This window comes from Quercus robur, chromosome 4 (genome assembly GCF_932294415.1).
Source record: "Quercus robur chromosome 4, dhQueRobu3.1, whole genome shotgun sequence".
Taxonomy (NCBI): domain Eukaryota; kingdom Viridiplantae; phylum Streptophyta; class Magnoliopsida; order Fagales; family Fagaceae; genus Quercus; species Quercus robur.
This window is the reverse complement of record NC_065537.1, coordinates 45,788,711-45,815,242: the sequence shown is the minus strand read 5'-3', so window position 1 is coordinate 45,815,242 and position 26,532 is coordinate 45,788,711. Positions and strand designations below refer to the sequence as shown.

Below are 26,532 nucleotides of genomic sequence, written 5' to 3'. Positions count from 1 at the left end.
TAGTTACAAATCGAGGTCTCGGTTCATATATGGGCTCTTCAAGACGATTTGGTCAGACTTGCTACCACATGGCAGTTGAAACTATAAAGGAATGAGCATGAATTGCTATTAAATACCCGTACCACCATTGTCTTAACATTATGGTAGCTTCTTGACATTCCAGTGTAGAGAAAATGGAAGAAGAGGATGGGGAAACTTTCTGAAGGAAGTACTCAAAGATGAAAAGAGAAAGGGGCACTCGAGTGCGTTCTCTAAAACTAGAAAATGAGATGATCAAGACATTCCTAGAAATGTCTAAAGCTCCGATCTACAAGAAGATCAGCAGGACCTAGGTCCATGGCTTTTGTTAGTCTCATAATCCCAAGGGAATGAACCGAAGATGGTCTAAAGAACAAGGAGCTTCTAGAGATGTTCTCCTTTGTGTCACACTTAAGATGATAGACTAAAATGGCTAATGCTACTAAGAAGACCCTTGATTTGTCTTTCGTAATCCAAGCCAGTTGATCCATACCATCAAGATTGATGTTACCAAAGTCTTTGGAGTTAATTCTTCTGAAATGGCCATCAACGGCATAAACTCCTCAGGGTGCCCAACCCTCCCTCCACTTGTCAAGATGATTTCATGTCTAGTCGGGATTTGAATATTCTCGGCATTGAAGAAAGAACTTTTAGAATTAGCCCTTTAGGTGCGCACACCATCACTCACAAAGTCTCAACCATGGTTTTAAAAACCGGTACGGTGAAAGAACCGGAAAATGAGCTAATTACCCGTTTTATGGTTGGATCGGGGTTCGACCGATGGTTGAACAGGTGACGTCATAAATAATTTAATTAATATTTATTTAAATTATATAAATAATTAATAAATTTTTAATATACTAAAAACATAATTAGGCTCATGACTAGCACATCACAAAGAGTTCACTGCCACACATTTACTGATTTACAACATTTATCAACAAGTCATTGAAAGCCCATCAAAAAATCCTCCTCCAATTAGGCAATTACAGGGAAAAACAGTTAACAATTTATACAAAATGGTGACTTGGCTTATCATTCATATTCTATTCTATTCAACAGATACACATTCATATTCTATTCAACAAACTCAACAATTTATACAAAATGGTGATTTGGCTTATCATTCTCCCTGCTTTGCTTCAAATCCACCCAAGTTACCATCCAACCCCAACCACAAAAAATGTAGGACATCCAAACAAACTCAACTCATCTATAGCTTTGTCTTCTAATAAAAAGATACACATAAATTCCACAACAATAAGTTCATTAGTCATTACATTTACATCCAAATGACAAATGACAAATAACAAATAAGTTCATTACATCCAAATAGCAAATAAGTTATAAAGTTTCAAAAAAACTACTAAGTTTTAAGACCCAAGCCTCATTTGTTATGAAGAAAATTGAAATCAATATCATCATGTGAACCAAATGCTCCACCACTAGCATCATTATCATCATCCTCATCTTCATCTTCAACATGAATAGGATGATTTTTATCTCTAAATCCAAGAGGAGCATCATCTTCATCACCAAATGATTCCAAATTAATGTCATCATCATCATCCTCAATCACTTCATTGTCCATATCTATACAAATTCCAAAACCAAAGAACAATATCATTTCTCATAAATAATAAATAGTCTAATTAAAATATGCAACTAGGCAAAGAATTGTTATAAGCTAACCTTTTTGTACATGGCTAGAAGACCCTTCTTCAATTGGATAGGCTCCCTCTTCATATAATGCATTTTCTATCTCCTCATGATCAAGAAATGGAGGTTTCTCATCTTCCACTACCCAAAATTCAGTTTTATCGATACTTGCATAATCAATAGGATCAAAATTGAACTTCTTCCTTTTGACTCTATATCATAAGATGAACATAATTAATAATTTAATTAGTAACCAAATCACTTATATTTAACAATCACAAAGAACCCATTTGACCAAATCAGTGAATCACTCATATTTCCCCACAAAAACATTGAAACAAAGAAATTATATAATATATACCTTTCTTTCAATTGGTAGTTATAATGAACAAACACAAGATCATTAAGTCGTTGATGCTCCAATCTATTTCTTCTTTTGGTATGTATTTGTTCAAAAGCACTCCAATTCCGCTCACATCCCGAAGAGGTAGCTGTTTGGCTAAGGATCTGAATTGCAAACTTTTGTAAGGTTGGAGCGCAAGATCCAAACAACTTCCACCACTCATCTAAGTTCCATATAAAACACAAAACAAAAATACAATGAATCAATAAACACAACTATACTTATCCCAAAAATATAAAAAAGAGCTATGATCTTTAAAACATATTTTCATTTTATTATTAGTTAAAGTAAACATTATCTTACCCGGCTGAGATGTCTTGGCTGATTCTTGAGCAAGTTGGGTTCCAAAAGTTTGTTCACGCTCTCGAAATAGCCTTAATTCCTCCACCAACTTCAACCGACCAACTGAAACTTTTGATTCAATAACATCTGTCACAGCAGATTGTGTCTCTAGCCTCTTATTAAGAGTGGATGTGTCATATTGGAATGCAGGATTCAACCAATAAGCAGCAGCATGAATATCTCTATAGAATTGATTATCCCAACGATCCTTGATAATATTAACATAAGGCTCCCATAGTCTCTTCTTGTCCTTGAAATTTTTTTTAATTCCATCAATTACTTTATACATGCCATCATATACATAACCCACAGCTGGTTTTTCATCAGAATCAACAATGCGTAATAAACGAATCAATGGTGACATAATATGCACAATTACATGACAATCATTCCAAAATTGATTATCAAGAATGATTTTCACCACTGCCTTTGCTTTCTTATCTTTTGCATATCTTGATTCAACATAAAATTTGCTAGTCACCAATGCTTGTAAGTCATGTTTATGTTCCTTAAGACTCCCTAAGGCAATGAAAGTAGTAGCAAACCTAGTTGGCCCTAGATGCACAATTTCCGTCCAATTTTTTCTAGTCCTCAACCAAGCTTGCAAAGCCACATGGTTATAGATGAACACAATGATCTTGGATGCACGCTTTGTAAGTTTAGCTACATGATCCATCTTCCCAATCTCTTTAAAAATTAGGTTTAGACAACGTGCTGCACAAGGTGACCAACTAATGTTCCTATATTTTCCACACAAAATTCTTCCAGCAACTACATAATTTGCAGCATTGTCAGTGACCAAATGTACTATATTTGCAGGACCAACCCAATTAACAATTTCATCAAACAAGTTACTTAAATTAATAGCATCCTTAACCAAGTCAGAAGTATTAATAGAACGTATAAAAATAATACCTTTAGGACAATAGACAAGAAAATTAATCAATGTTCTATGCCTAGTATCAGTCCACCCGACAGCCATTATTGTACAACCAGTGTCAACCCAATATGAACGATGAGAATCAACAATCAATTGGACTTCTCTTTTTGCTTCTCTCAACAAAGGCACTCGAAGGGCATGATAATTTGGGCCTTTATATCCAGGAGCATAAGAAGCTACAGCATTGAACATAGGTTGATAATAACTAGAATTCACAGCATTAATTGGAATGCAAGCATCATACATCCATCTTGCTACAGCCATATCAACCCTCCGCTTCTTTTCTTTGCCAGCAAGCACACTTTTAATAGAAGGTTGAGCTCCCGGTGTTGTTCTAGGAGCGAAGTAATTACCAATGTCACCAACCTTTCTCTTGCCAAGATTGGATCTTGGTGGAAAATTACTAGGACTACTTCTATTTCCCCTACCTAACCCCCTACCTCTAGGAGTAATTTCTTGGACATCTTCAAATTCTGGTGAATCCTCTAATGGCGACTAATTAGATGCTTCTTGATCCTTTTTGTTTGTTCTTTAGATTTTGAAATTTCCTTCAAATTCTCAACCATTTGAAACCTAACATCATAAGGTACACCCATACATGCAGCCACATCACCTTTAATTCCAGCTAGATGTCTTTTCATTCGATTAATGCCCCCTCCTTTATAAGTTTTCCCACAATGTATACACCTATAACTACTTTTTCCGTCTTTCAACTCTTCAGTTACATGATCCCATGCAGGATCACATTTCGCCCTCACAGATGAAGAATTAGCATTAGACCCGGTTGTAGAAGCACGTTCATTAGATGGCACAGAGGCGGACTCCATTTCACTCAACAATTTCAGACTGTAAACAATATTTCACAAACAATAATATGCTGTAAATCAAATCATCAAATCCACAACATACACAAAATCCCTAACATACTCAGTAAAATACAAATACTCTGTAAACAATATTTCACAAACAATAATTCTATGTAAATCAAATCCACATCATTGATCATACACAAAATCCACAACACACTCTGTAAAATACTTTGTAATTTATATTTCACAAATAGTAATACTCTGTAAATCAAATCCACAATATACTCTGTAAAATACTCTGTAAACTAATAATTGAAAGATAGAAGTAACCACTTACCAGTGAAGTCACAGAACAGAGAACCTAAGATGAAGCCGAGAACATGAATGGAGAATCTGAGATGAAGTCAAGAGAAATGGAAAAAAAAAAAAAAAAAAAAAAAAAAAAGAACCTGAGAATGTTACCACTTAGGCACTTACCCAGTGAAGTCCAGTGAAGTCAAGGAATGGAGAACCTGAGATGAAGCCGAGAGAAATGAAAAAAAAAAAAAAAAAAAAAAGAACTGAGAAAAGAAAATTATCAAAATCAAAATCAAAAGAAAAGAATGTTACCTGATGAAGTCGAGAAGCAGAGAGCAGAGCACATTAGAGGGCGAGGGCGAGATTGAGAACCCGTGAGGATGAGAAGGAAAAAACCCAAAAAAAAAAAAAAAAAAAAAAACCCAGTACTTCAAACCCGTGAGGATGATAGTGTGAGCTTGAGTGAGGCGGAGAGGAAGAAAAATGTTTGAGGCGGAGAGGGCGAGGCAGAGAGGAAGAGAGTGTGAGCTTGAGTGAGGCGGAGAGGGCGAGGCAAAGGGCAGAGAGTGTGAGCGGCGAGGTACAGAGGCAGAGAGAGTGAGGGGGAGAGGGCGAGGCAGAGAAGGCGAGGTACAGAGGCAGTGAGGCGGAGAGGGCGAGCGGCGAGGCAGTGAGGCGGAGAGAGTGAGGTGGAGAGGGCGAGCTGTGAGCGGCGAGGCAGAGAGGCTGTGAGCGGCGAGGAAGAGAGGCTGTGAGTGGCGAGTTCAATGAGTTTGAGCTTGGGTGAGGCGAAGAGGGCAAGGCAGAGATACTGAGAGTCTGAGATAGTGAAAATGACGAAATGAAAGTGAGATTGTTAGGTCTTTAAGGTTAGGATTTTAGCCAAAAACGACGTAGTTTTGTTGTTTTAGGCTAAAACAACAAAACTACATCGTTTTAGGCTGGGAAAGGACAAAAAATAAATAACCGGTCAGTAACCGGTTGAACCACGCCGGTTTCCGGTTTTCCGGTTGAACTGGCCGGTTTTTACTGTTTCGCGGTTTTTATGTTAATTTCGGTTTTTTAACATAACCGGACCGGATTGAAGGCTGGTTCCCGGTTAAACCAGTCGGACGGGCCGGTCCGGTCCGGTTTTTAAAACCATGGTCTCAACCAAGAGGTCACTTTGAACCTAAGGTAGTAGAAGATAGATGAGTTAGTACTGTTTCAAGAAAAACTGTGAAATTTCTCTAACACTACTTCCAAGTGTGGAAATTAAGACCCGATGGTGGGCTCCTGAGATCAAGCCGATATGTAGCCAATCTTTGCTTATAGTGCTTCTTAAGGTACCCCGATTTCATTCCCAAGATCTAGTTGATGTTATTAACCATTTGCATGAAATTTTCAAGAAAACCCTGAGAATAGGGAGGATGTTTAAGCTCAACCAAGTCCAAAAACTTTTTTGGGATCAAGATCTCCTTTAAAGGGAATGTATTGCCAGTGCTAGGCTTAGAAAGACCAAGCAGTGATGATTCATCTTAGCATAGGAATCTTTAAGAGGCCCTTCAGATGGCTAAAGAACCGAAAAAATGCCATATAGGGGCAGAATTTTTCTCAATTCTTCTCCCGTGTAAAAAAAAGGGATGAAGCCAATGGCCACAAAAGCGTCATGAGTTCCTGTGCAAATCTCACATAGGGTTGCCTCTATGAGACTGATGGGTCATCCATGTTCTTCAAAATCACCTCAGTTGAGGCCATGACAGAAACTTGTGGAACCATTTCTAAATACACAAGCCATGAATAGCTCATTCAAGAACTCATTCCAAGGAGTTGAAGATTGCAATAAACCTACTTTGGGTTACCTTGTGGATGCAGCATCCCAATCAATCAGCATGAGACACCTATATTGAACATAAGAATGGAAAATTAAAAGGATGCATAAGGCCACTCTATTAAAGGAGGGCCTAGGTATTTCCAACTTTGTCAGATCCTTTCAAGGCCAAGATTCCCTACTAACCTCAGTTCTTTTAAATTCCCTATTCAGGAACTGGCTTTGGTTCATCATATATCAAGCAAGAGAAGTACAACCTGAGTTCTCTACTCCAGTAATGTTGACTGATTTCCTTCAAGGAAGCCACCAAGGGTCCCAGATTCCCTATCTCAAACATGAGCAGCAGCCAATTCTATTAAGGCATTAAAAGAGCCATTGGTGAGATCAGTGATCCACAAGACGTCCATATGGACTAGAAGAAGGCCAAGCCTTTTGGTGCGCTCAAGCCAAAGTCGCAATTTCTTTTCAAGACCATCAAAAGATCTTGTAGCTTGCTTGAAGCATTCCTTGGAAGCCTGACTTCCGAATTGATAATAGAAAAAGGCAAACCAAGCCTTCATTCAGGGAGAAATGCAAAATGTCTCCAATTTTATCGAATCTTGCCATGACCCAAGTCTTTGTCTAACTTTGTCCATTTCCTTTTCAGGAACATTCCCAATGATATTGGGACCACCTCAGCTATGGTGATTCACTTGACAATTCTCGGATGCATGAGAAATTAACTTCAACTACTTCAGTGATACAATGAATGTGCTTTAATCAAGCCAATGGGACGTCACTCGCATTGCATTCTTCAATGAATAGCATCGACAAAAAATATGAATATTTGTGATGATACAATCAGAAAGCCATTCACTTGCTCAATATTTGGGCGACAATGCCCCATCAAAATATTAGGGAATTGCATTAACATCCCTTCTTGTCATTCTCATATTGCCTTTCTTAGGTCCCTAATGTGGCATGTTGCCTTGACAAGTCATCTCAACGATTCACATGAAAATGAAGCTTGCTACTTGTGCTTCACAAGAATCTTCACCCCAGATCAGAAAATCTTCATCTCCAAGATGTATGCCAAGCATGGAGTCAATCATCTAAGGCATCTTTGCAAGGAGGATACCCTCATCCCCTGAGTGGATCTATCTAAGCGCTTCTGGATATTGGGAATGTCATCCATCGGAAACATTGGAACCCAAGTTTGGCCTTGCCACCTTGTCCTAGACACTATCCCAACAAAACCTTCTCTCATCTTGGTTGGCTTAGGTTTGTTGCAATCTTGTCTATATTTTTCAAAAAATGATTTTCCAAAATAAAATCAAAGCATAAAGGTTCGAATCAAAAGATCAAATCATGAAAATCTGTGTTTTGAAATGCATGCATCTTCTAAGAGTGGCAAGTCACATCATGATATCCTATCTCAACAACCTTGCATTCACGAAATATTCACCTTTTACAAAGTGCCATATTCAATTCTCATATTGACAATCACCCTTTGGGGGGGTCTTACCCCAAATTGGTGTGGACCTTAAATCAGTGAATGACCATATGTACAAATTTTATTGACCAACTGGTTGGATTTGAAATGATGGAGGCATTTGTTCCAGCTATCCAAACAATTATATCACTTGATAGCCCCTTTTCAAAAATTACCCAAATTTATAATTTGGCACTTAAGCTCCTTAGGCTAAGAAGTAAGTGTAGACACTCAATTTTGCACTCATAATTTAATCAAGGAGAATGACTTGAATGACCAATCCATGTACCCCAAAAATCATAATTGCATTACATGCATCAATTTGTTCTTGCATTACATGCATCATTTTGTCTTTGCATTACATGCATTAATTCATTCATTGCATATCATAAAAATGATCTTGAGATTCTAATGGTTGCAATGGTGTTTCTGGTTATCAAATTGGACTATCGAATCGAAAGATATCGCATGATCAAGTTTGCACGGTTAACATGCATTGTGTCTAGGTAGAATCGACCACACATGATCAATTTAAATTAATTATGATTGGTTAAACGATTAAAATTAATTAAATAATCTTGTGATTGGTTGATAATTTTTGTTTAAAATAGGGATGCATGCATGGGAATAAAAGGGATGATTGGATAACACTAAAACTGTGGATAATCTGAACTTTATCAAGATTTATTTTATGATATTTATCTACAAGATAATTGTCCTTAAATATCTTGAATTATCCAAAAAAGAGATGAAAAATCATATGCGAAGGATGAAAACGCGTCTAGGTACAAGGATCGACCAACAAATCCTAGAAGAGGAGTCCAAACGGCACCGGAACACGAAAGTACAATTGGAGCCATAGGCCAATTAAGCACTTTTGGAGTGCTGAACGGCACTCTAAAAGGGCTGAATTTCCCTTATGTGGGCTTTGGCCCAACGGCCTTCGAGTGATGATTATGCATACCCTTTTCGATCTTTTCGCAAAAGGATGCATCCAGATTCAAACCCTAATCGTCTGTACCTATTTTTTAGAGTCTTATGGATTCTATAAATAGAGTCTGAACCTCATAATTCAGCACCTTTTTTTCTACGCTCTGAGAGGCATACGTTTTTTACTCTCAAACCACCCATATTTTCTAATCCCCTCTTTGAGTGTTGCTGCTTAAATTAGGATTTTTAGGTTTCAAAGAGAATTGAAAAAATTTCTTTGAACCCTAAAACATCCTCTCAAGAATAAAGAGTGCTCATGCAATAGTTGTTTCCTTCACCCTTTTTCTTGTGATGTGATGATGCATGTTATATCTCTTTCTTTTTCAAATATCCATAACATGAATTGTAAATTGTTGTTTTGTTAAAACATGATTGTTTTTTATGTGATTGTTATAATCTTTTTCTTGAATGTCAATAAATCTGCATGTGAACAATTATTTTTCTTAAAACAAAACAAATCTGCATCTTTATAAGATGTAGATCTGAATTTTTTCAATACAAAAACAGATCTGCATCTTAATAAGATGTAGGTCTGAGTTTTTCTCAATATAAAAATAGATCTACATCTTCCTTAGATGTAGATCTGAGTTTTCTCAAACAAAAAGAGATCTGCATCTTTATGAGATGCAGATATAATTTTTTCTCAAATCAAAACTGATTTGCATCTTTCTTAAGATGCAAATCTGATTTTCTTAATACATGAAAATTGTTGAAATAAAGAAAGAGATTATGTATTACTGTGTTTGTGTTTATTTTAATTCATGATTGCATAAATTTAGATTATGAGTGGAACTCTCTTCTTTAAAAATCTTTTTTAAAATACTTAGCAAAACAGATTTGAATTTTTGTCATCAAAAAATCATTCTTTTAAATATAACAAAACAGATTTGAATTTTTATCATCAAAAAACAATTTTTTTTAATACTACAAAACAGATCTGATATTTTGACAAGTCAAAATCATTTTTTTAATCAATAAAAACAGATCTAATTTTTTTTTTTTTAAAACAAAAGAAGAGACTTCATTCATAAATAAATTTGTGTGATTTAATTTTTCATTCACATGACATGCATAAGAAAGTACATTGGTCACAAGAGTCTAGAAGACCAGACTTTGTCTAGGTGGAATGGGTGCCTAACACCTTTCCATTCCGTAATCTAACCTCCGGATTTAGGCTTTTGGTTAAGTAGATCTAGCCTTGTCTTTGTTTGTTTTGGGTAGAATGTAACTAAGACAACAAGCCATGTATTTTTGGTAGAATGTAACTAGGACCTAAAGCTATGTAACTTTTTAATTTTCTTTCAGATATGTAATTTTATTCAATCAATGAATGGAACTATTCAGTCATGTATTTTGTAATTAGTATTTTTTCTTATTTTTTTGTATAAAGAAAAATAAGTGGCGACTCCACACCACTTACCCAAAAAGAGAAGTGCCCTAAAAGGTACCCGAATCTCTTTTTTGAGGGATGCTTTTCATCGAGGTCTCTCACAGTAAGCACTTAGGATAACAGAGAAAGACATTCATTTCACTACTGTCTCGCTTGCAAAGAAATATCCCTTGCTAGCCCAGTTGAGCCTGTTGAATTCTTTTCTTGTTTAACCCAGTCAAGGAGTACCCCCCACACTAGGGTGGGTTAGATGGTTACAAGAATCTCAAGCTAGGTGACCTCCAATATTTGAGTCCATCAAATGAGTCCCTATTGGAAAAGAATAAAAGTAAAGAGCCCAAATCAATCAAATGACAAAGTCATAGGCCAATCAAGTCAAATGAAGCCCTAAGCAAAGAGAGGGCAAAAGAAAAAAAAATTCAGCCCGAAATAGTCAAGAGACATTGGCTAAAGAAAATTAAATGAAAGCCCCAAAAAGATGAAAATGGGCAAAGTTCAAAAGATGGACTCAAATTGAGAATATAGCCAAGCATGGCAACCAAAATGGTTCTCGATAAAGTGTAATCCTTGACTTTAGGAAACATTTCAAAGAATTTCATAGCCAAAAATATCCTCCCGTAAGCCTAGGAAAACCATATCCTTACATTACAGTCCTAAAAAAGTCCTTCCTAATTGATAGCGACTACTTAGTCTATGGAGCTTGTGCCAAATAATCACCCACATGTGAAATTTTTTAGCCTGATATCCTTCATTTCAAGCACCCATTTAATCCTAAGGCCAAGTTATAACCTAACGAAAGACCTCACTGATCACTGAGGATCGGTTGGTAGTGGGACATTGAACATTTGGTCAATCATTGATGAAGGAAATCATCCGCATATGCCAAGGCGCCATGCCTTAAAAAGGGTAGGGTTCTCTCCCAACCCCTACCTCAAACCCGAAGAGTACAAAAAGCCAAACTAATCATTCAGGTTCTCCCTTCATGAGATCAAAAAGAGGGGACACCCATGCATTAGATAAGCACAAACACTTCGCTAAAAGTCCTTGTTGCAAACATGTTCCTTATTTAGGGTAAATGGTAGCCATCGAGCATATACACTCATAAACCACATAAGAAACATGGCCTTGTTAAGCCTCTCTTGTGGTACATGCATTCAACCAGATTTTCGTGATCATGAATGAATTTCCAAAATTTTTGAACTTGGTTTTCAAAACCAACTAAAATACAAGGGAAAAATGATGACCCTTAAAGATTTCAAATGACAAGGATTCCAAATCCTCCAAACTTTTCAAGTTCAGCATATCCTTGAGGGTTATTCACTTTTTCCTAAGGAATTTCCAAAAAAAGGGTTTTAAGATTGCAACAACTTATGCAAGCCTCTCTCAATCACTACTAGGCATCTTCAAAAAAACAAAACCTGAACCCAAAAGATTCATTTGCTCAACCCTAGGTTTTAAATACCATTCGAGCATCATTGCGTTAAACACTTTTCGAGCCTCTCGAACTCATCCCAGCAGAGGATGCCTAAGTCATTACTCCAAACATGACCTTCGATGCCCAAAGGTTAGCCCCAATCTTGATCTTGATATTGAGGTAGTTTTATTTCTGATATTTTCAAACCATGGACCGCATTCCCTTTTATCTAGTGCAATTAGAGATATCCATAAGGAAAAGAAGAAATCTCTTCTCATGAGAGCCAGAATAGGTACCAAGCATGCGTAATTCATCAAAACCACACAAAACTCAACATCCAGGCGGTTCTTGTGTAGCTATGACCAATAGTGTCAACATTTCAAAGAGGGGATCTTTCCCAAAGCATTGAATCTAGAATTCAACGAATCAAGGAACCCAAAAAGCCGGCAATGGGGCATTCCTTCAGTCCTTTCAACCATGCTGCATCAAAGCCCAAATCTCTGACAACCTCGCTAAGTTTGCTGTATGCATGTTGAAGCTGGACAAGCTCCCTCTCTTAATGGATGCCTAAGTCATTACTCAAAACATGACCTTCAATGCCCAAAGGTTGGCCAAGTCTTGATCCTGATACTGGGGCAGCTTTATTTTTTATATTTTCTAACCATGGACCGTATTCCCTTTTATCCAGTGCAATTCGAGATGTCCACTAGAAGAAGAAGAAATATCTCCTTATGAGAGCCATAATAGGTGCCAAGCATGCACAATTCATCAAGACCACATAGAACTCAACATCCAGGTAGTTCTTGTGTAGCTATGACCAAGAGTGTCAACATTTCAAAGAGGGAATCTTTCCCAAACCATTGAATCTATAATTCAAAGAATCAAGGAACATAAAAAGCCGGCAATTGGGCAATCCTTCAGTCCTTTCAACCTTGCTGCATCAAAGCCCAAATCTCTGGCAACCTCACTAAGTCTACTGTATGCATGTCGAAGCCGGACAAGCTCCCTCTCTCAGAGGATGCTGTACTCATTACTCAAAACATTACCTTCAATGCCCAAAGGTTGGCCCAGTCTTGGTTTAAATACTGGGACAGCTTTATTTATTATATTTTCTAACCATGGACCGTATTCCCTTTTATCTAGTGCAATTCGAGATGTCCACTAGGAGAAGAAGAAATATCTCCTCATGAGAGCTAGAATAGGTGCCAAGCATGCACAATTCATCAAGACCACAAAGAACTCAACATCCAGGCAGTTCTTGTGTAGCTATGACCAATAGTGTCAACATTTCAAAGAGGGGATCAATCCCAAAGCATTGAATCTAGAATTCAACGAATCAAGGAACCCAAAAAGCCAACAATGGGGCATTCCTTAAGTCCTTTCAACCCTGCTGCATCAAAGCCTAAATCTCTGGCAACCTCACTAAGTTTGCTGTATGCATGTCGAAGTCGGACAAGCTCCCTCTCTCAATGGATGCCCAAGTCATTACTCCGAACATGACCTTCAATGCCCAAAGGTTAGCCTGAGTCTTGATCTTGATACTGTGGCAGTTTTATTTTTGATATTTCAAACCATGGACTGTATTGCCTTTTATCTAGTGCAATTCGAGATGTCCACTAGGAGAAGAAGAAATATCTCCTTATGAGAGCCAGAATAGGTGCAAAGCATGCACAATTCATCAAGACCACATAGAACTCAACATCCAGGCAATTCTTGTGTAGCTATGACCAAGAGTGTCAACATTTCAAAGAGGGGATCTTTCCCAAACCATTGAATCTAGAATTCAATGAATCAAGGAACATAAAAAGCCGGCAATTGGGCAATCCTTTAGTCCTTTCAACCCTGCTGCATCAAAGCCCAAATCTCTAGCAACCTCACTAAGTCTACTGTGTGCATGTCGAAGCCGAACAAGCTCCCTCTCTCAAAGGATGCCGAACTCATTACTCAAAACATGACCTTCAATGCCCAAAGGTTGGCCCAGTCTTGGTCTAAATACTGGGACAACTTTATTTATTATATTTTCTAACCATGGACCGTATTCCCTTTTATCTAGTGCAATTCGAGATGTCCACTAGGAGAAGAAGAAATATCTCCTCATGAGAGCCAGAGTAGGTGCCAAGCATGCACAATTCATCAAGACCACAAAGAACTCAACATCTAGGTAGTTCTTGTGTAGCTATGACCAATAGTGTCAACATTTCAAAGAGGGGATCATTCCCAAAGCATTGAATCTAGAATTCAACGAATCAAGGAACCCAAAAAGCTGGCAATGGGGCATTCCTTAAGTCCTTTCAATCCTGCTGCATCAAAGCCCAAATCTCTGGCAACCTCACTAAGTTTGCTATATGCATGTCGAAGCCGGACAAGCTCCCTCTCTCAATGGATGCCCAAGTCATTACTCCGAACATGACCTTCAATGCCCAAAGGTTAGCCCAGTCTTGATCCTGATATTGGGGTAGCTTTATTTTTAATATTTTCTTAACATGGATCGTATTCCCTTTTATCTAGTGCAATTCGAGATGTCCACTAGGAGAAGAAGAAATATCTCCTCATGAGAGCCAGAATAGGTGCCAGGCATGCACAATTCATCAAGACCACATAGAACTCAACATCCAGGCGGTTCTTGTGTAGCTATGACCAATAGTGTCAACATTTCAAAGAGGGGATCTTTCCCAAAGCATTGAACCTAGAATTCAACAAATCAAGGAACCCAAAAATCTGGCAATGGGGCATTCCTTCAGTCCTTTCAACCCTGCTGCATCAAAGCCCAAATCTCTGGCAACCTCGCTAAGTCTGCTGTATGCATGTCGAAGCCGGACAAGCTCCCTTTCTCTATGGATGCCCAAGTCATTACCCTAAACATGACCTTCAATGCCCAAAGGTTAGCCCGAGTCTTGATCTTGATACTGTGGCAGTTTTATTTTTGATATTTTCAAACCATGGACTGTATTCCCTTTTATTTAGTGCAGTTCGAGATATCCACTAGGAGAAGAAGAAATCTCTCCTCGTGAGAGCCAGAATAGGTGCCAAGCATGCACAATTCATCAAGACCACATAGAACTCAACATCCAGGTAGTTCTTGTGTAGCTATGACCAAGAGTGTCAACATTTCAAAGAGGGAATCTTTCCCAAACCATTGAATCTATAATTCAAAGAATCAAGGAACATAAAAAGCCGGCAATTGGGCAATCCTTCAGTCCTTTCAACCTTGCTGCATCAAAGCCCAAATCTCTGGCAACCTCACTAAGTCTACTGTATGCATGTCGAAGCCGGACAAGCTCCCTCTCTCAGAGGATGCTGTACTCATTACTCAAAACATTACCTTCAATGCCCAAAGGTTGGCCCAGTCTTGGTTTAAATACTGGGACAGCTTTATTTATTATATTTTCTAACCATGGACCGTATTCCCTTTTATCTAGTGCAATTCGAGATGTCCACTAGGAGAAGAAGAAATATCTCCTCATGAGAGCTAGAATAGGTGCCAAGCATGCACAATTCATCAAGACCACAAAGAACTCAACATCCAGGCAGTTCTTGTGTAGCTATGACCAATAGTGTCAACATTTCAAAGAGGGGATCAATCCCAAAGCATTGAATCTAGAATTCAACGAATCAAGGAACCCAAAAAGCCAACAATGGGGCATTCCTTAAGTCCTTTCAACCCTGCTGCATCAAAGCCTAAATCTCTGGCAACCTCACTAAGTTTGCTGTATGCATGTCGAAGTCGGACAAGCTCCCTCTCTCAATGGATGCCCAAGTCATTACTCCGAACATGACCTTCAATGCCCAAAGGTTAGCCTGAGTCTTGATCCTGATATTGGGGTAGCTTTATTTTTAATATTTTCTTAACATGGATCGTATTCCCTTTTATCTAGTGCAATTCGAGATGTCCACTAGGAGAAGAAGAAATATCTCCTCATGAGAGCCAGAATAGGTGCCAGGCATGCACAATTCATCAAGACCACATAGAACTCAACATCCAGGCGGTTCTTGTGTAGCTATGACTAAAAGTGTCACCATTTCAAAGAGGGGATCTTTCCCAAAGCATTCAATCCAGAATTCAACAAATCAAGGAACCCAAAAAGTCGACAATGGGGCAATCCTTCAGTCCTTTCAACCCTACTGCATCAAAGCCCAAATCTCCTGCAATCTCGCTAAGTCTGCTGTATGCATGTCGAAGCCAGACAAGCTCCCTCTCTAAAGTGGGACTTAAGGTAGAGCTCTATCTCTTTGTGTCAAGTAAAGCCTGTAAGGTGCCAACCTCAACAGTAGAAACCCTCAATGCCTCCTCCTTTTCGGCTATTTCAGCCTGGAGATGACGAAACGCCAACTGTGGCTCACTATGCTCGTTAGTCGGCCCATACTCCAAGCTCAAAGAGGAATGGATGGAGGATCTATCCTCCACTGCCCTTAATGCTAAATCATCAGCTTTGCTGCACACCTCGACACGACTAATCTCCATTATGGCTCTCTCCTTATCCATCATTTGGCCCTAACAGTGGTGCACGGTCGGTTTAGCCGCAAACCGGTCTATCAAGAGATTTTTCGCACAACCGAGACTGCACAAAACCTACCTTGGGTAGTTTATTTTTACATGTCTCATCCGTCATCTCAGAATATCTTGAACCTCATTTTCAAAGCCTGATTCGCCTAGTTCAAGGATCGGTTTAGCCCCTGTTACAAAGATGTATAGCAAGATAGTGCCAAGGCCGTTTCCGGTCGTTGATAACAATCCATCCAGCATGGTATGAAAGTAGTGGAAGTCATTTCCCGCATGTAATTCCTTGAAGGAACCTTTCTCGAAGCACTGGTTGGTTTAGTCAATAGTCGAGTTAATCTGTGCATTCTACCATACAGCGAGTCCAAAATCCCATTGGGGAAATCGATGATCATCATTAGGGTTGTCAAGAAACCCTCGTCCAGTACGAGCTCAAACCCGTGTCAAGCTAGTTCGCCAATCCATAACCGCATAAAATCCTACGCTGGGGCAGTTTATTTTGAGCGATTCAGTCCACTTTCTATTAGTCAATATGCTCAAGAATGGGTCCACCCCGCTAGAAACCTTTCCTCTCATGTCAAGAATCGCATAAAACCTATACGAGGGCATTTTCATTTCATGCAGTCTCTCCCTTTTCCATATCCCTCAGCGGGTTAATCAATATAAGATTTTATTAGTAAACCTATGAAAATTAGGTGCAATGCAAATGAAACAATTCCAGGATAACAACAGTGGTGCCAGAGGCTCATCAATGCTAAGTGCTACTAAAGTCGTACATCTAAGTCCTACCAAGAGGCAATGCTCATACATACATCTAAGGCCTACCAAGAGGCAATGTTCATACATACATCGAGAGCCAACCGAGAGACAATATCAAGAATCATACATTAGGAGTGTACCAAGAGGCGATATCTAGAATCATACATCCGGGTCTACCAAGAGTGTCAGCATTTCAAAGAGGGGATCTTTCCCAAAGCATTAAATCAAGAATTCAACGAATCAAGGAACCTAAAAAGCCCACAATGGGGCAATCCTTCCGTTCTTTTGATCATTGGTTGGTGTCTCAATGATCCAACACAACCAACAAACACTTTCTCCTTCGAGTAGTCTTCGGACTCATTTCTCTCGTTGAAACACATTCACCTTCGGGTAGACTTTAGATGCGTTTCTTTCGTTGAAACACCTTTCACCTTCAGGAGTCTTCAGACTCGTTTCTCTCATTGAAACACATTCACCTTCGGGTAGTCTTCAAATGTGTTTCCTTTGTTGAAACACCTTTCACCTTCAGGTAGTCTTCGAACTCGTTTCTCTCGTTGAAACACCTTTCACCTTTGAGTAGTCTTCGGACTTGTTTCTCTCTTTGAAACACATTTAGCTCTAATTAGCCCCCCGAGGGTCTCTTTCAAAACTTCTCCACACTTCCATGACGTAGGAATCCTTTATGGTACTCGATGTAGCCAACTAGCTCAGTACAACCTTCCACACTTCCACGATGTAGGAACTTCTCCACGCTTCCATGGCGTAGGAATCCTTTTATGATACTTGATGTAGCCAACCAGCTTGGTACAACTTTCCACACTTACGGCGTAGGAATCCTTATATGATACTTGATGCAGCCAACCAGCTCGGTAGAACCTTCCACACTTCCACGGTGTAGGAACTTCTCCGCGCTTCCACAGCGTAGGAATCTTTTATGGTACTCGATGCAGCCAACCAGCTCGGTACAACCTTCCACACTTGCACGGTGTAGGAACTTCTCTGCGCTTCCACAGTATAGGAATCTTTTATGGTACTCAATGTAGCCAACCAGCTTGGTACAACCCTTCGCGCTTCCATGGCATAGGAATCCTTCCACACTTCCACAGTGTAGGAACTGCTCCACACTTCGATGGCATAGGAATCTTTTATGGTACTCGATGCACCCAACCAACTCGGTACAACCTTCCACACTCACGGCGTAGGAATCCTTTTATGGTACTTGATGCGGCCAACTAGCTCGGTACAACCTTCCACACTTCCACAGTGTAGGAACTTCTCCATGCTTCCACGGTGTAGGAATATTTTATGGTACTCAATGCAACCAACCAGCTCATTACAACCCTGCGTGCTTCCACGGCGTAGGAATCTTTTATGGTACTCTATGCAGCCAACCAACTCGGTACAACCCTTCGCACTTCCACGACGTAGGAACCCTTTCCACACTTCCACGGTGTAGGAACTGCTCCACACTTCCATGGCATAGGAATCTTTTATGATACTCGATGTAGCCAACCAACTTGATACAACCCTCTGCGCTTCCACGGTGTAGGAACCTTTATGGTACTTGATGCAGCCAATCAGCTCTATACAACACTCAATGCTTCCACGACGTAGGAACCTTTTATGGTACTCGATGTAGCCAACCAACTCGGTACAACTCTCTGTGCTTCCACGGCGTAGGAATCCTTTCCACACTTTCACGGTGTAGGAACATCTCTGTGCTTCTACAGCGTAGGAACCTTTTATGGTACTCAATGCAACCAACTAGCTCGGTACAACCCTACATGCTTCCATGGCGTAGGAACCTTTTATGGTACTTAATGCGGCCAACCAACTTGGTACAACCCTCTGTGCTTCCACGGCATAAGAACCCTTTCCACACTTCCACGGTGTAGGAACTACTCCATGCTTCCACGGCGTAGGAATCTATTACGGTACTCGATGCACCCCAACCTGCTCAGTACAATCTTCCACACTTCCATGAGGAAAGATCTACTTCACACTTCCCTAGCATAAGAATCTTTTATGGTACTCAATGCACTTTAACCTACTCAATAAAATCTTCCACACTTCCAAGGTGAAGGAGCTGCTCCACGCTTCCATGGCATAGGAATCTTTTATGGTACTCGATGCACCTCAACCTGCTCAGTACAATCTTCCACACTTCCACGATGTAGGAACCCCTCTATAAAAATATCTTGATTTTCAAAACACCTCTCTCTTAGGGTTCAATTCGACCACGTTCATTTAATCCTATTTCTTTTTATCTCAAAATGTCAAGGTTTTCAAAATACCTCTCTCTCAGGATTCAATTTGACCTCATTCGTTTAATCCTATTTCTTTTTATCTCAAAATGTCAAGGTTTTCAAAACACCTCTCTCTCAGGATTCAATTCGAACGTGTTCGTTTAATCCTATCCATCTTTTAGAGATTCAATTCGACCATGTTCGTTTAATCTCACATGGATTCAATTCTGCCATGACCGTTTAATCCTATCTATCTTTTCGAGATTCAATTCGATTGTGCTCATTTAATCTCACATGGATTCAATTCGGCCATGACCATTTAATCCAACCTTTCCCAAAAACTACTCTCATTTAAAATTGCATTGTTCCCACGTTTTCAAATCTTCCAAAATTTCCCTATTATCATGCATAGTTTCTCATGTTTACCTAGCATTTCTCCTAGTTTTTCATTGTAGTTCAGTGTGTTTTCTTAGGATCGAGCATTTGCATGTTTGTCTATGTTGCCTAAAAAAAACTAAAAAAAAAAACAACAAAAATGCCATATCATCTGCGACTATGTCCATGAGGTGTTGTAGGTTATGCCAAAGTCAAAGGAAAGGCAAATAGGAAGCCAGTGGGTAAGCTCAAAGCTAACCTGCCATTTGGAAATCCATCTGTATATGCCCAAAGATCCCAAGGCAGGTAAAAGAGGTAGCTGAGCATAAATCCATCTGATGATTCTTTCAAAGCTTGCCTAAATTTTTATGAGAAATGGAATGAGATGTTGGCAAAATACAACATCTTTATTCTTTATCCAATAGCTCTTATTGCAATCGAGGTATTAGATAAAGAAGGGGCAGCTGTAGATATCGTATTTTGTCCAACCTCAAATTTGGTTGGGAACCCAAGTTTTAAATCAAGGATCTCGAGAGCTTGTTTTAACATAACATTAAACATATTAGAACTCTCTTCATTTTCATATCCAAAGACAAAAAAAATAAAGCTTGAGTTGATCGAATTGTTGTGAAAGTGAGAAATGTACCAATTGCGGGTTTGCCATTAAAATGTGCTTTATATCTTAAATTGACAATTGTTTCCCCTTTGAGATGCTTTAAAGATCATATCTGATGTATTACTAGAGTTTGCAGGATTACTCTGGTGAGCTGCATTTGGAATAGAAATTAATCTTGGAACATGCTTAGAATTACCATTTGATGTAGGATTTTAGCTGTATTTAACAAGAAATGCTTGTCACTAGTTTTAATTGGGTCCAACGGTTTCACATTTATATTATTTTGGTCCCATGATGTTTATCTCTTGATAAATTTATCTAACTATCCTAACATTTTATTAAGTGTGTTTAAGGTCCGTTGAATATTGAAGAGTGTCAAAGAATGAATGGTGGATTGATGAGAAATGGCTTGATTCTAGAGTATTCCCCAAGTAGCCAATTTTGGACATATCTGCTGCCAGCTCATGCTTGGCTAGTATGCAATTATGGCTCACACCTCTAGCTTCACTCCCTGCATCACTCAGTGCTCACTGATTGCAAAAATCCCTTGGAGACCCACGGGTAGAGAGAGAAAATCTCTCTAGCCCTCCTTCATTCTCTCTTTTTTCCTCCAAAAATCTCAGAGAAAGACTGAAAAAAAGAGAGAAAAGGCAAGTAGCAAACACAAGACTTCCATGGCATCTATAGAGAACCCATTCACACAACCATGAGATTTCTCTTTCTATATTCCTTTACTCAATTATTTGTTTTGTTTTGATTTGAATCTTAACTCGTCTCTGTGTTTTCTCTTCAGCCAACATAAAAAAGGATAAGCAGATTTAAGGTTATCACAGACACAAAATCAAGCTAGAATCAACAACAAAAAGAACAGCAGCCAGCAAGCGTCAAAGCAATGAGAAAAGAAGATGCAAGCCCATAAAGGGCAATATTCAGTAGATTAAAGGCCTAGCCTCCCCTAGTGGTTATGTCCTTCTATCTCCCTCTCTAAGCCTCTTCTCTAAAGCATGTATTAGGGTTCCTCCTCTCCTTGTACCCTTTACTTTTCCTGCTCTTTGCTTGGGCCGCGTTCCCTAGGTATGACAATGTCTATTTTACATTTCCTATACCTTGCTAGGTCATACCGTTGGAACGTTGGCAATGTTATTTACTTTCCCGCTCTGTGTGATAGCATTGTGCATGATGTATGAATATCTGTATCAGCTTATGGGTCATTGTGCACTTTGTATGATGGACTCTCATGGCTACATGAGTGACCCTCTCTAGTCATGAGCGCTCTTGACCTTGTAGTATGGGTATGCGCTCAAGGCAATTGCCATAGGTGCATATTCATGCTATATTGTGTGCACGATCATCGCGGTGTGATTGTCTTCATCCATGTCGCCAAGTGACGTTGGTTTTCCCATGTATGCGACACGCATCAACGTGCTTGATGCTTTGAAGGGCTTCGGCTTGTCACAGTACGATCATGTTGATACGCGCCATATACATAGATGCAAAACCCTGCCGATGCTCCATAGCGCACTAAACGTGAAACTCTGTCGGATTTTCGCTGTGAAAATAGGGCATCCCTATTGTCATACTCTCACGTCGAAAGCTTGGTGAGAATAGCGTTTTGCGTGCTGTGATACATTTGAGGTGAAGCGTTGCCGGATTTTTGCCATGAAAATAAGGCGAAATGCTGCTAGATTTTCACCGTGGAAATTTGGCAATGACTTCAAACACACTTAGAAAGCATTGATCGACACCACACCTGTAGACACTCGATTTGGCACCCATAATTTAATCTAGGAAGATGACTAGAGTGACCATTCATATACCCAAAATTTAGAATTGCATAACATGCATTAATTCATTTATTGCATATCATAAAAATCATCTTGAGATTCTAACAATCGTGATGATATGTCCGATTTCCAAATTGGACCATCGAATTGAAAGATATCACATAATCAAGTTTTCACGGTCTGCATGCATTTTGTTTTGGTGGAGCCGATCACGCATAATTAATTTGAATTAATTCTAATTGGTTAAACAATTAAAATTAATTAAATAATTTTGTGATTGGCTGTTGGTAAGTGTCAAAAATAGGCCTGCCTTGATGGGAATAAAATGGATAATCAGATAACAAAGAAGCTGTGGATAATCAAGTCTTTTTTGGAATAATTATCTACAAGATAATTATAACTTTAAAGACTTGAATATCAAGAAAAAGGGATTAATTTTTAGAATACAGATTAAAAATGCGTCTAGGTACGATTCCCGACTCAAAAATCCTCAAAAAGGGAGTCCAAATTGGACCAAAACTCAAACACGGACCTGGCACCCAATAGGGATATTCGACACTCTTTAAGTACCAATCAGCACATGGAAAGTGCCAATCGGCATATGGCAAGTGCCAATTGGCCCAAATTTGCAACCTAGCTCGGTGACTTCCTAATTAAGATAAAGCCTATCTTTTCGACTTCTTAGAGATAAGGACGCATTCCAATTCGTATCTGATCTCATTCAGCATCCCAACCTCTATAAATAGAGGAAACAAATTAGAATTAAGGGCTCTTCTTTTCGGACTTTTCAATTCCCGTTATGTTAAAGACGTTCTGAAGGCTTTTGCTTTAGGAACTTCTTTTTTTGTAAGTAAGGTATTTTAGACCTCAAAGAGGCGAACAAACTTCTTTGATTTCTAAAATATTCATTCATTAGAAAAGCATGCTCATGCAAGAGGTATTCTGTTTTTTCTTTCTTTTTTCTTTTTTCTTTTCTGTTTGTTTGTTTGTTTTTTTTTAAATTTAAATAATTAGCATGTTTTTGTGTTTAATGCATGAATATGATTAGCATGTTTTATTATAACTTGTTCTTAATATATGATTGCCATGATTAGATGCTTTAGATGATTGTTTATTTCAATTCTTTCTCTTTGACTTCAAAATTTGTAATGACTATCAAAACAAATCTGATCTGTATTCTTAGATCTGATTTTGTTCAAAACAAAACTGATCTGTATTTTCAGATCTGATTTTTTTCAAAACTAAACTGATCTGTATTTTCAGATATGATTTTTTTAAAACACAAAACTGATCTGTATTTTCATTAAATACAGATCTGATTTTTTTTAAACCGAAAACTGATCGTATTTTCATTAAATACAGATCTAAAATTCTTCTTTTGACACAAAATTGCAGATTTTGAAATTTAAAAGAAATGATTGAAAGTTAGGTTGAAGATTTTTTTTTTTTAATATGTGATGTATGCATAATGAATTTGTCTCATGAATGTGAATCCTCCTTCAAAAGTCATTTTTATTTTATTTCCAACAACAGATCTGAATTTTTTACAAAATAAATCTCATTTTTTTTTTTTTACATTATAAAAACAGATCTAATTTTTTTTAACAATTTTTTTTTTTTTAACTCCACAAGCAACAGATCTAATTTTCACAAATCAAACCTCATCTTTTTTAACTTTCCAAAACAGATCTGAGTTTTACAAATCAATTCTCCTTTTTTTTTTCTTTTTTTTTTTAACTTCACAAACAATAGATCTGTTTTTTTTTTTTTTTTTTTTTTTTTTTTTTTTTTTTTGTAAAATCTCTTTTCTTACCCTTTACAAACAATAGGTCTGATTTTTCTTTGAAAAGAGGATATTATTCGTGAGGCAAATTGATTTAAATTATTTTTTGTCAAGTGTCTATCATGTGTGTTCAACATATCATTCAACATCATGCAAAAAAGGGTATATTGGTCATTAGAGTCTAATGGATGCCTAACACCTTCCCATTTCGTAACCTAGCCACTGAACTTAGGATTTTTGGATAGGTAGATTAGTGTTTTGTCTTTTAATTTTGGTAGATTGTATTTACGACCAAAAGCTTTGTATTCTTTTGCATAGATTGTAACTAGGACTCAAAGCCTTGTAAGGTTAATTTACCAAAGTTGTACTTTTCTTTATTCAATCAATGGCAATGAAGTATTTTGATCATGTACTTTGTATTTATTTTTTCTTATTTTTTTGTATAAAAAATAAGTGGTGACTCCACACCACTTAACCAAAAAGAGAGGTGCCCTTAAAAGCACCCAAATCTCTTTTTTGAGAGCACTCAATTTCACGGTCTCTCACAACACCCATCCTGAAACCAAACCTCAAAGTCCAACACATTTAAAGCCCTGAAAGCTAATGCCAATAGCTTGTTTTCAATTGCCAATGTCTAAAAATTATGATTTTACCAAAACAAATGACTTTCCACGGATAGGTGTTGTGGGGTGTCTAACACCTTCCCCACATATAATTAGACTTCCAAACTCAAGAATCAATATTTTTTGCCCATCCATATTAGATTAGGAAAAATGCCATTTTTCTTAACCTATGATCGGTAATAAAATCAAATAGAGTCAAGTGAACAATCACATCGGATGAGAATGCAAAATGTCATATTTTTCTCCCTTAATGTTTAGTCTTCTACACTCATTTGGTGCCTAAATGTACTCATTATTATTATATTTTGATTCAGGATACAAATGGAGGTGTTAAGTGCAAAACGAAGCTAATTGGGCGATTCTGGACAGTTTCGACATCGCTTCGTAATCTGGGAATAACTCTCTTATCCGAGCTCCGATTGAGTAGATTCAATATGATATGGAACGCCAAGAAATAGCTCTACAACTTTCTTGTTTTTAGTTTTGAGATATATTGGCTTCATCAAGGTCGAAATCGGGCTTGAAGTTGCTACACCTGCACTGCTAATGTTCTGGAACATTCCTTAGCCTGCAATTCTAATACGCAGATCTGATGCGGTTTATTTTCGGAAGTTTCTAGATCTAGTGCAAGAAAATTCCAGCTGAAAACACCACTTTCCTAGTTATATTAGGACTTTATTTTATTTTTAATATTTTCCTTAATTAGTCAGATTTGGATATTATTATTTAAAATATTTTTAGGAGATTTTGTAGGCTTCTGAAAGTTGGAATTAACGTGTAAAAGGGGGAGGAAAAATCAGACTTTAGGGATGCCTCTCTCTCCCCTCTTCTCTAATTTTCTCCTTCGAGTTTTCATCATGGCTCGGCTTGGCTAAACTTTTATACTTGGTCGAAGGAAATGGAAGCCTCAGAATCAATAAAACTGTGAGATCTAATTTGTTTTTATTGTGCAATTTATGCTTTGAGTATCAGATGTTCTTCTGTGCCTATTTTCATGATTGTCTCATTTAATTACTAGGAGGCCTACTAGTTTATTATTCGTTGCAATCTACTGCTAGGTTAGATATCAAACCCGTAATTGTTTGATCCCTCTAATTTGTGAAGCAACCAAGATTTAATGATTTGCTGCGTCAGAAATTATTAGATCTTAGGAAGAACGCTCGACTAAATTAAATGCAACCGCTTGTGCTTGTGTTGTTTAGCTTCATCGATCTCTCTAATTCTTAAGGCTGCGACTAGATTAAACCTTTAGTGCTTGTCTTGGGTTGTTTTGTAGTTAGAGTTAATTAGATCGCTTGTTTTATAATTAACTGCAACTAAGGAGAAGTAGGAAAATAGTTCCAACGGTGACTATTCAAAGTGTGAATTAATATATACGTGCATCAATGATCAGTTGTAAAATTCCGATGGTGGATGTTGACTTAGACCAAGGTTTGTTCTTTTGATTGATTTCGATATTTTAATTTGAATTGTTCCTTAGTTGCTTTTCTTAAAATTGTTTTCATTATACTCAAACCCCCCCCCCCCCACATCCTTGTTCACGTAGCATAAAACTAGGCTAGATACTCTCCATGGGAACGATCCTTACTCACACCACTACATGTATTTTTAGGAGTATAGGTTTTATTTTTTGGTTGCCTGTAGTAGCACACCAACATCTTAGAAAAACCCAATGATTGGTGGCGACTTCACTTACCCTTGGTAATTTCCATAAAATTGACTCATATTCCAGTCACACACTTGAGGTACGACACACCTCCACACATAGCATGCGAACGTCACTGCGATGGGTGGTCGAGCAGCTGCAGGGCGTCGACACATATTTTACTTTTACTATCCACATCCACATGTTTTCTCATTTTTAAGTGCAAGTCACATTTGGATATTCTTCTCAAAAATAAAAACAGTCACATCAAGATGTTTGAATTCAAATTAATTTAGCCTCATACACATAGACTCAATATTAATTTAGCCACATACATATAGACCTTGAGAAAAAGTGGATTTCAGTATTGGTCAGTTCCATGACATTGGTTCTAATCACACATGTCATTAGGGTGCATTTTATTTCATGTAAAAGTTTTTACAAATTGCCTTAAAGCTACTTTAAAGAAGTGTATTTTAGAGATTTTTGCTATAGCAAAAGTGGATCTTGCTCAAGCGATAAAGGTACTTCACTCAATAAATAAGTGAATGTTGGTCATGCGAAATAATAAAGGAACTTGAGACTTCACTTATCCTTTGTTCAAGGTTCGTTTGGGTTAGATTGCGGAAATTGTTATCTAACCATGTTTTCTATTTCCGT

At 38.1% G+C, this 26,532-nt stretch overlaps 1 protein-coding gene across 1 annotated transcript; it reads right to left on the bottom strand.

Annotated features, from left to right (window-relative positions):
• Positions 1-1,405: 1,405 nt before the first annotated feature.
• On the bottom strand, positions 1,406-16,005 carry LOC126721987 (uncharacterized). Its single transcript, XM_050425125.1, has 8 exons — positions 15,805-16,005; positions 6,536-6,630; positions 6,310-6,348; positions 3,936-4,208; positions 2,384-3,804; positions 2,039-2,243; positions 1,711-1,889; positions 1,406-1,611 (listed from the first exon to the last, which is right to left on the bottom strand). Exons 1-8 carry the CDS (start codon positions 16,003-16,005, stop codon positions 1,406-1,408), a joined length of 2,619 nt encoding a protein of 872 aa, XP_050281082.1.
• Between the last annotated feature and the right edge of the window lie 10,527 nt (positions 16,006-26,532).

Excerpts from the sequence above, each read along its gene's own strand:
- LOC126721987 (XM_050425125.1), bottom strand. The coding sequence starts at position 16,005 with ATGGAGATTAGTCGTGTCGAGGTGTGCAGCAAAGCTGATGATTTAGCA. Across the intron at positions 6,349-6,535 it reads TACTGGAGTAGAGAACTCAG|GTGTCTCATGCTGATTGATT; the intron begins GTTGTACTTCTC and ends TGTTCAATATAG. Across the intron at positions 1,612-1,710 it reads TTCTAGCCATGTACAAAAAG|ATATGGACAATGAAGTGATT; the intron begins GTTAGCTTATAA and ends GAATTTGTATAG.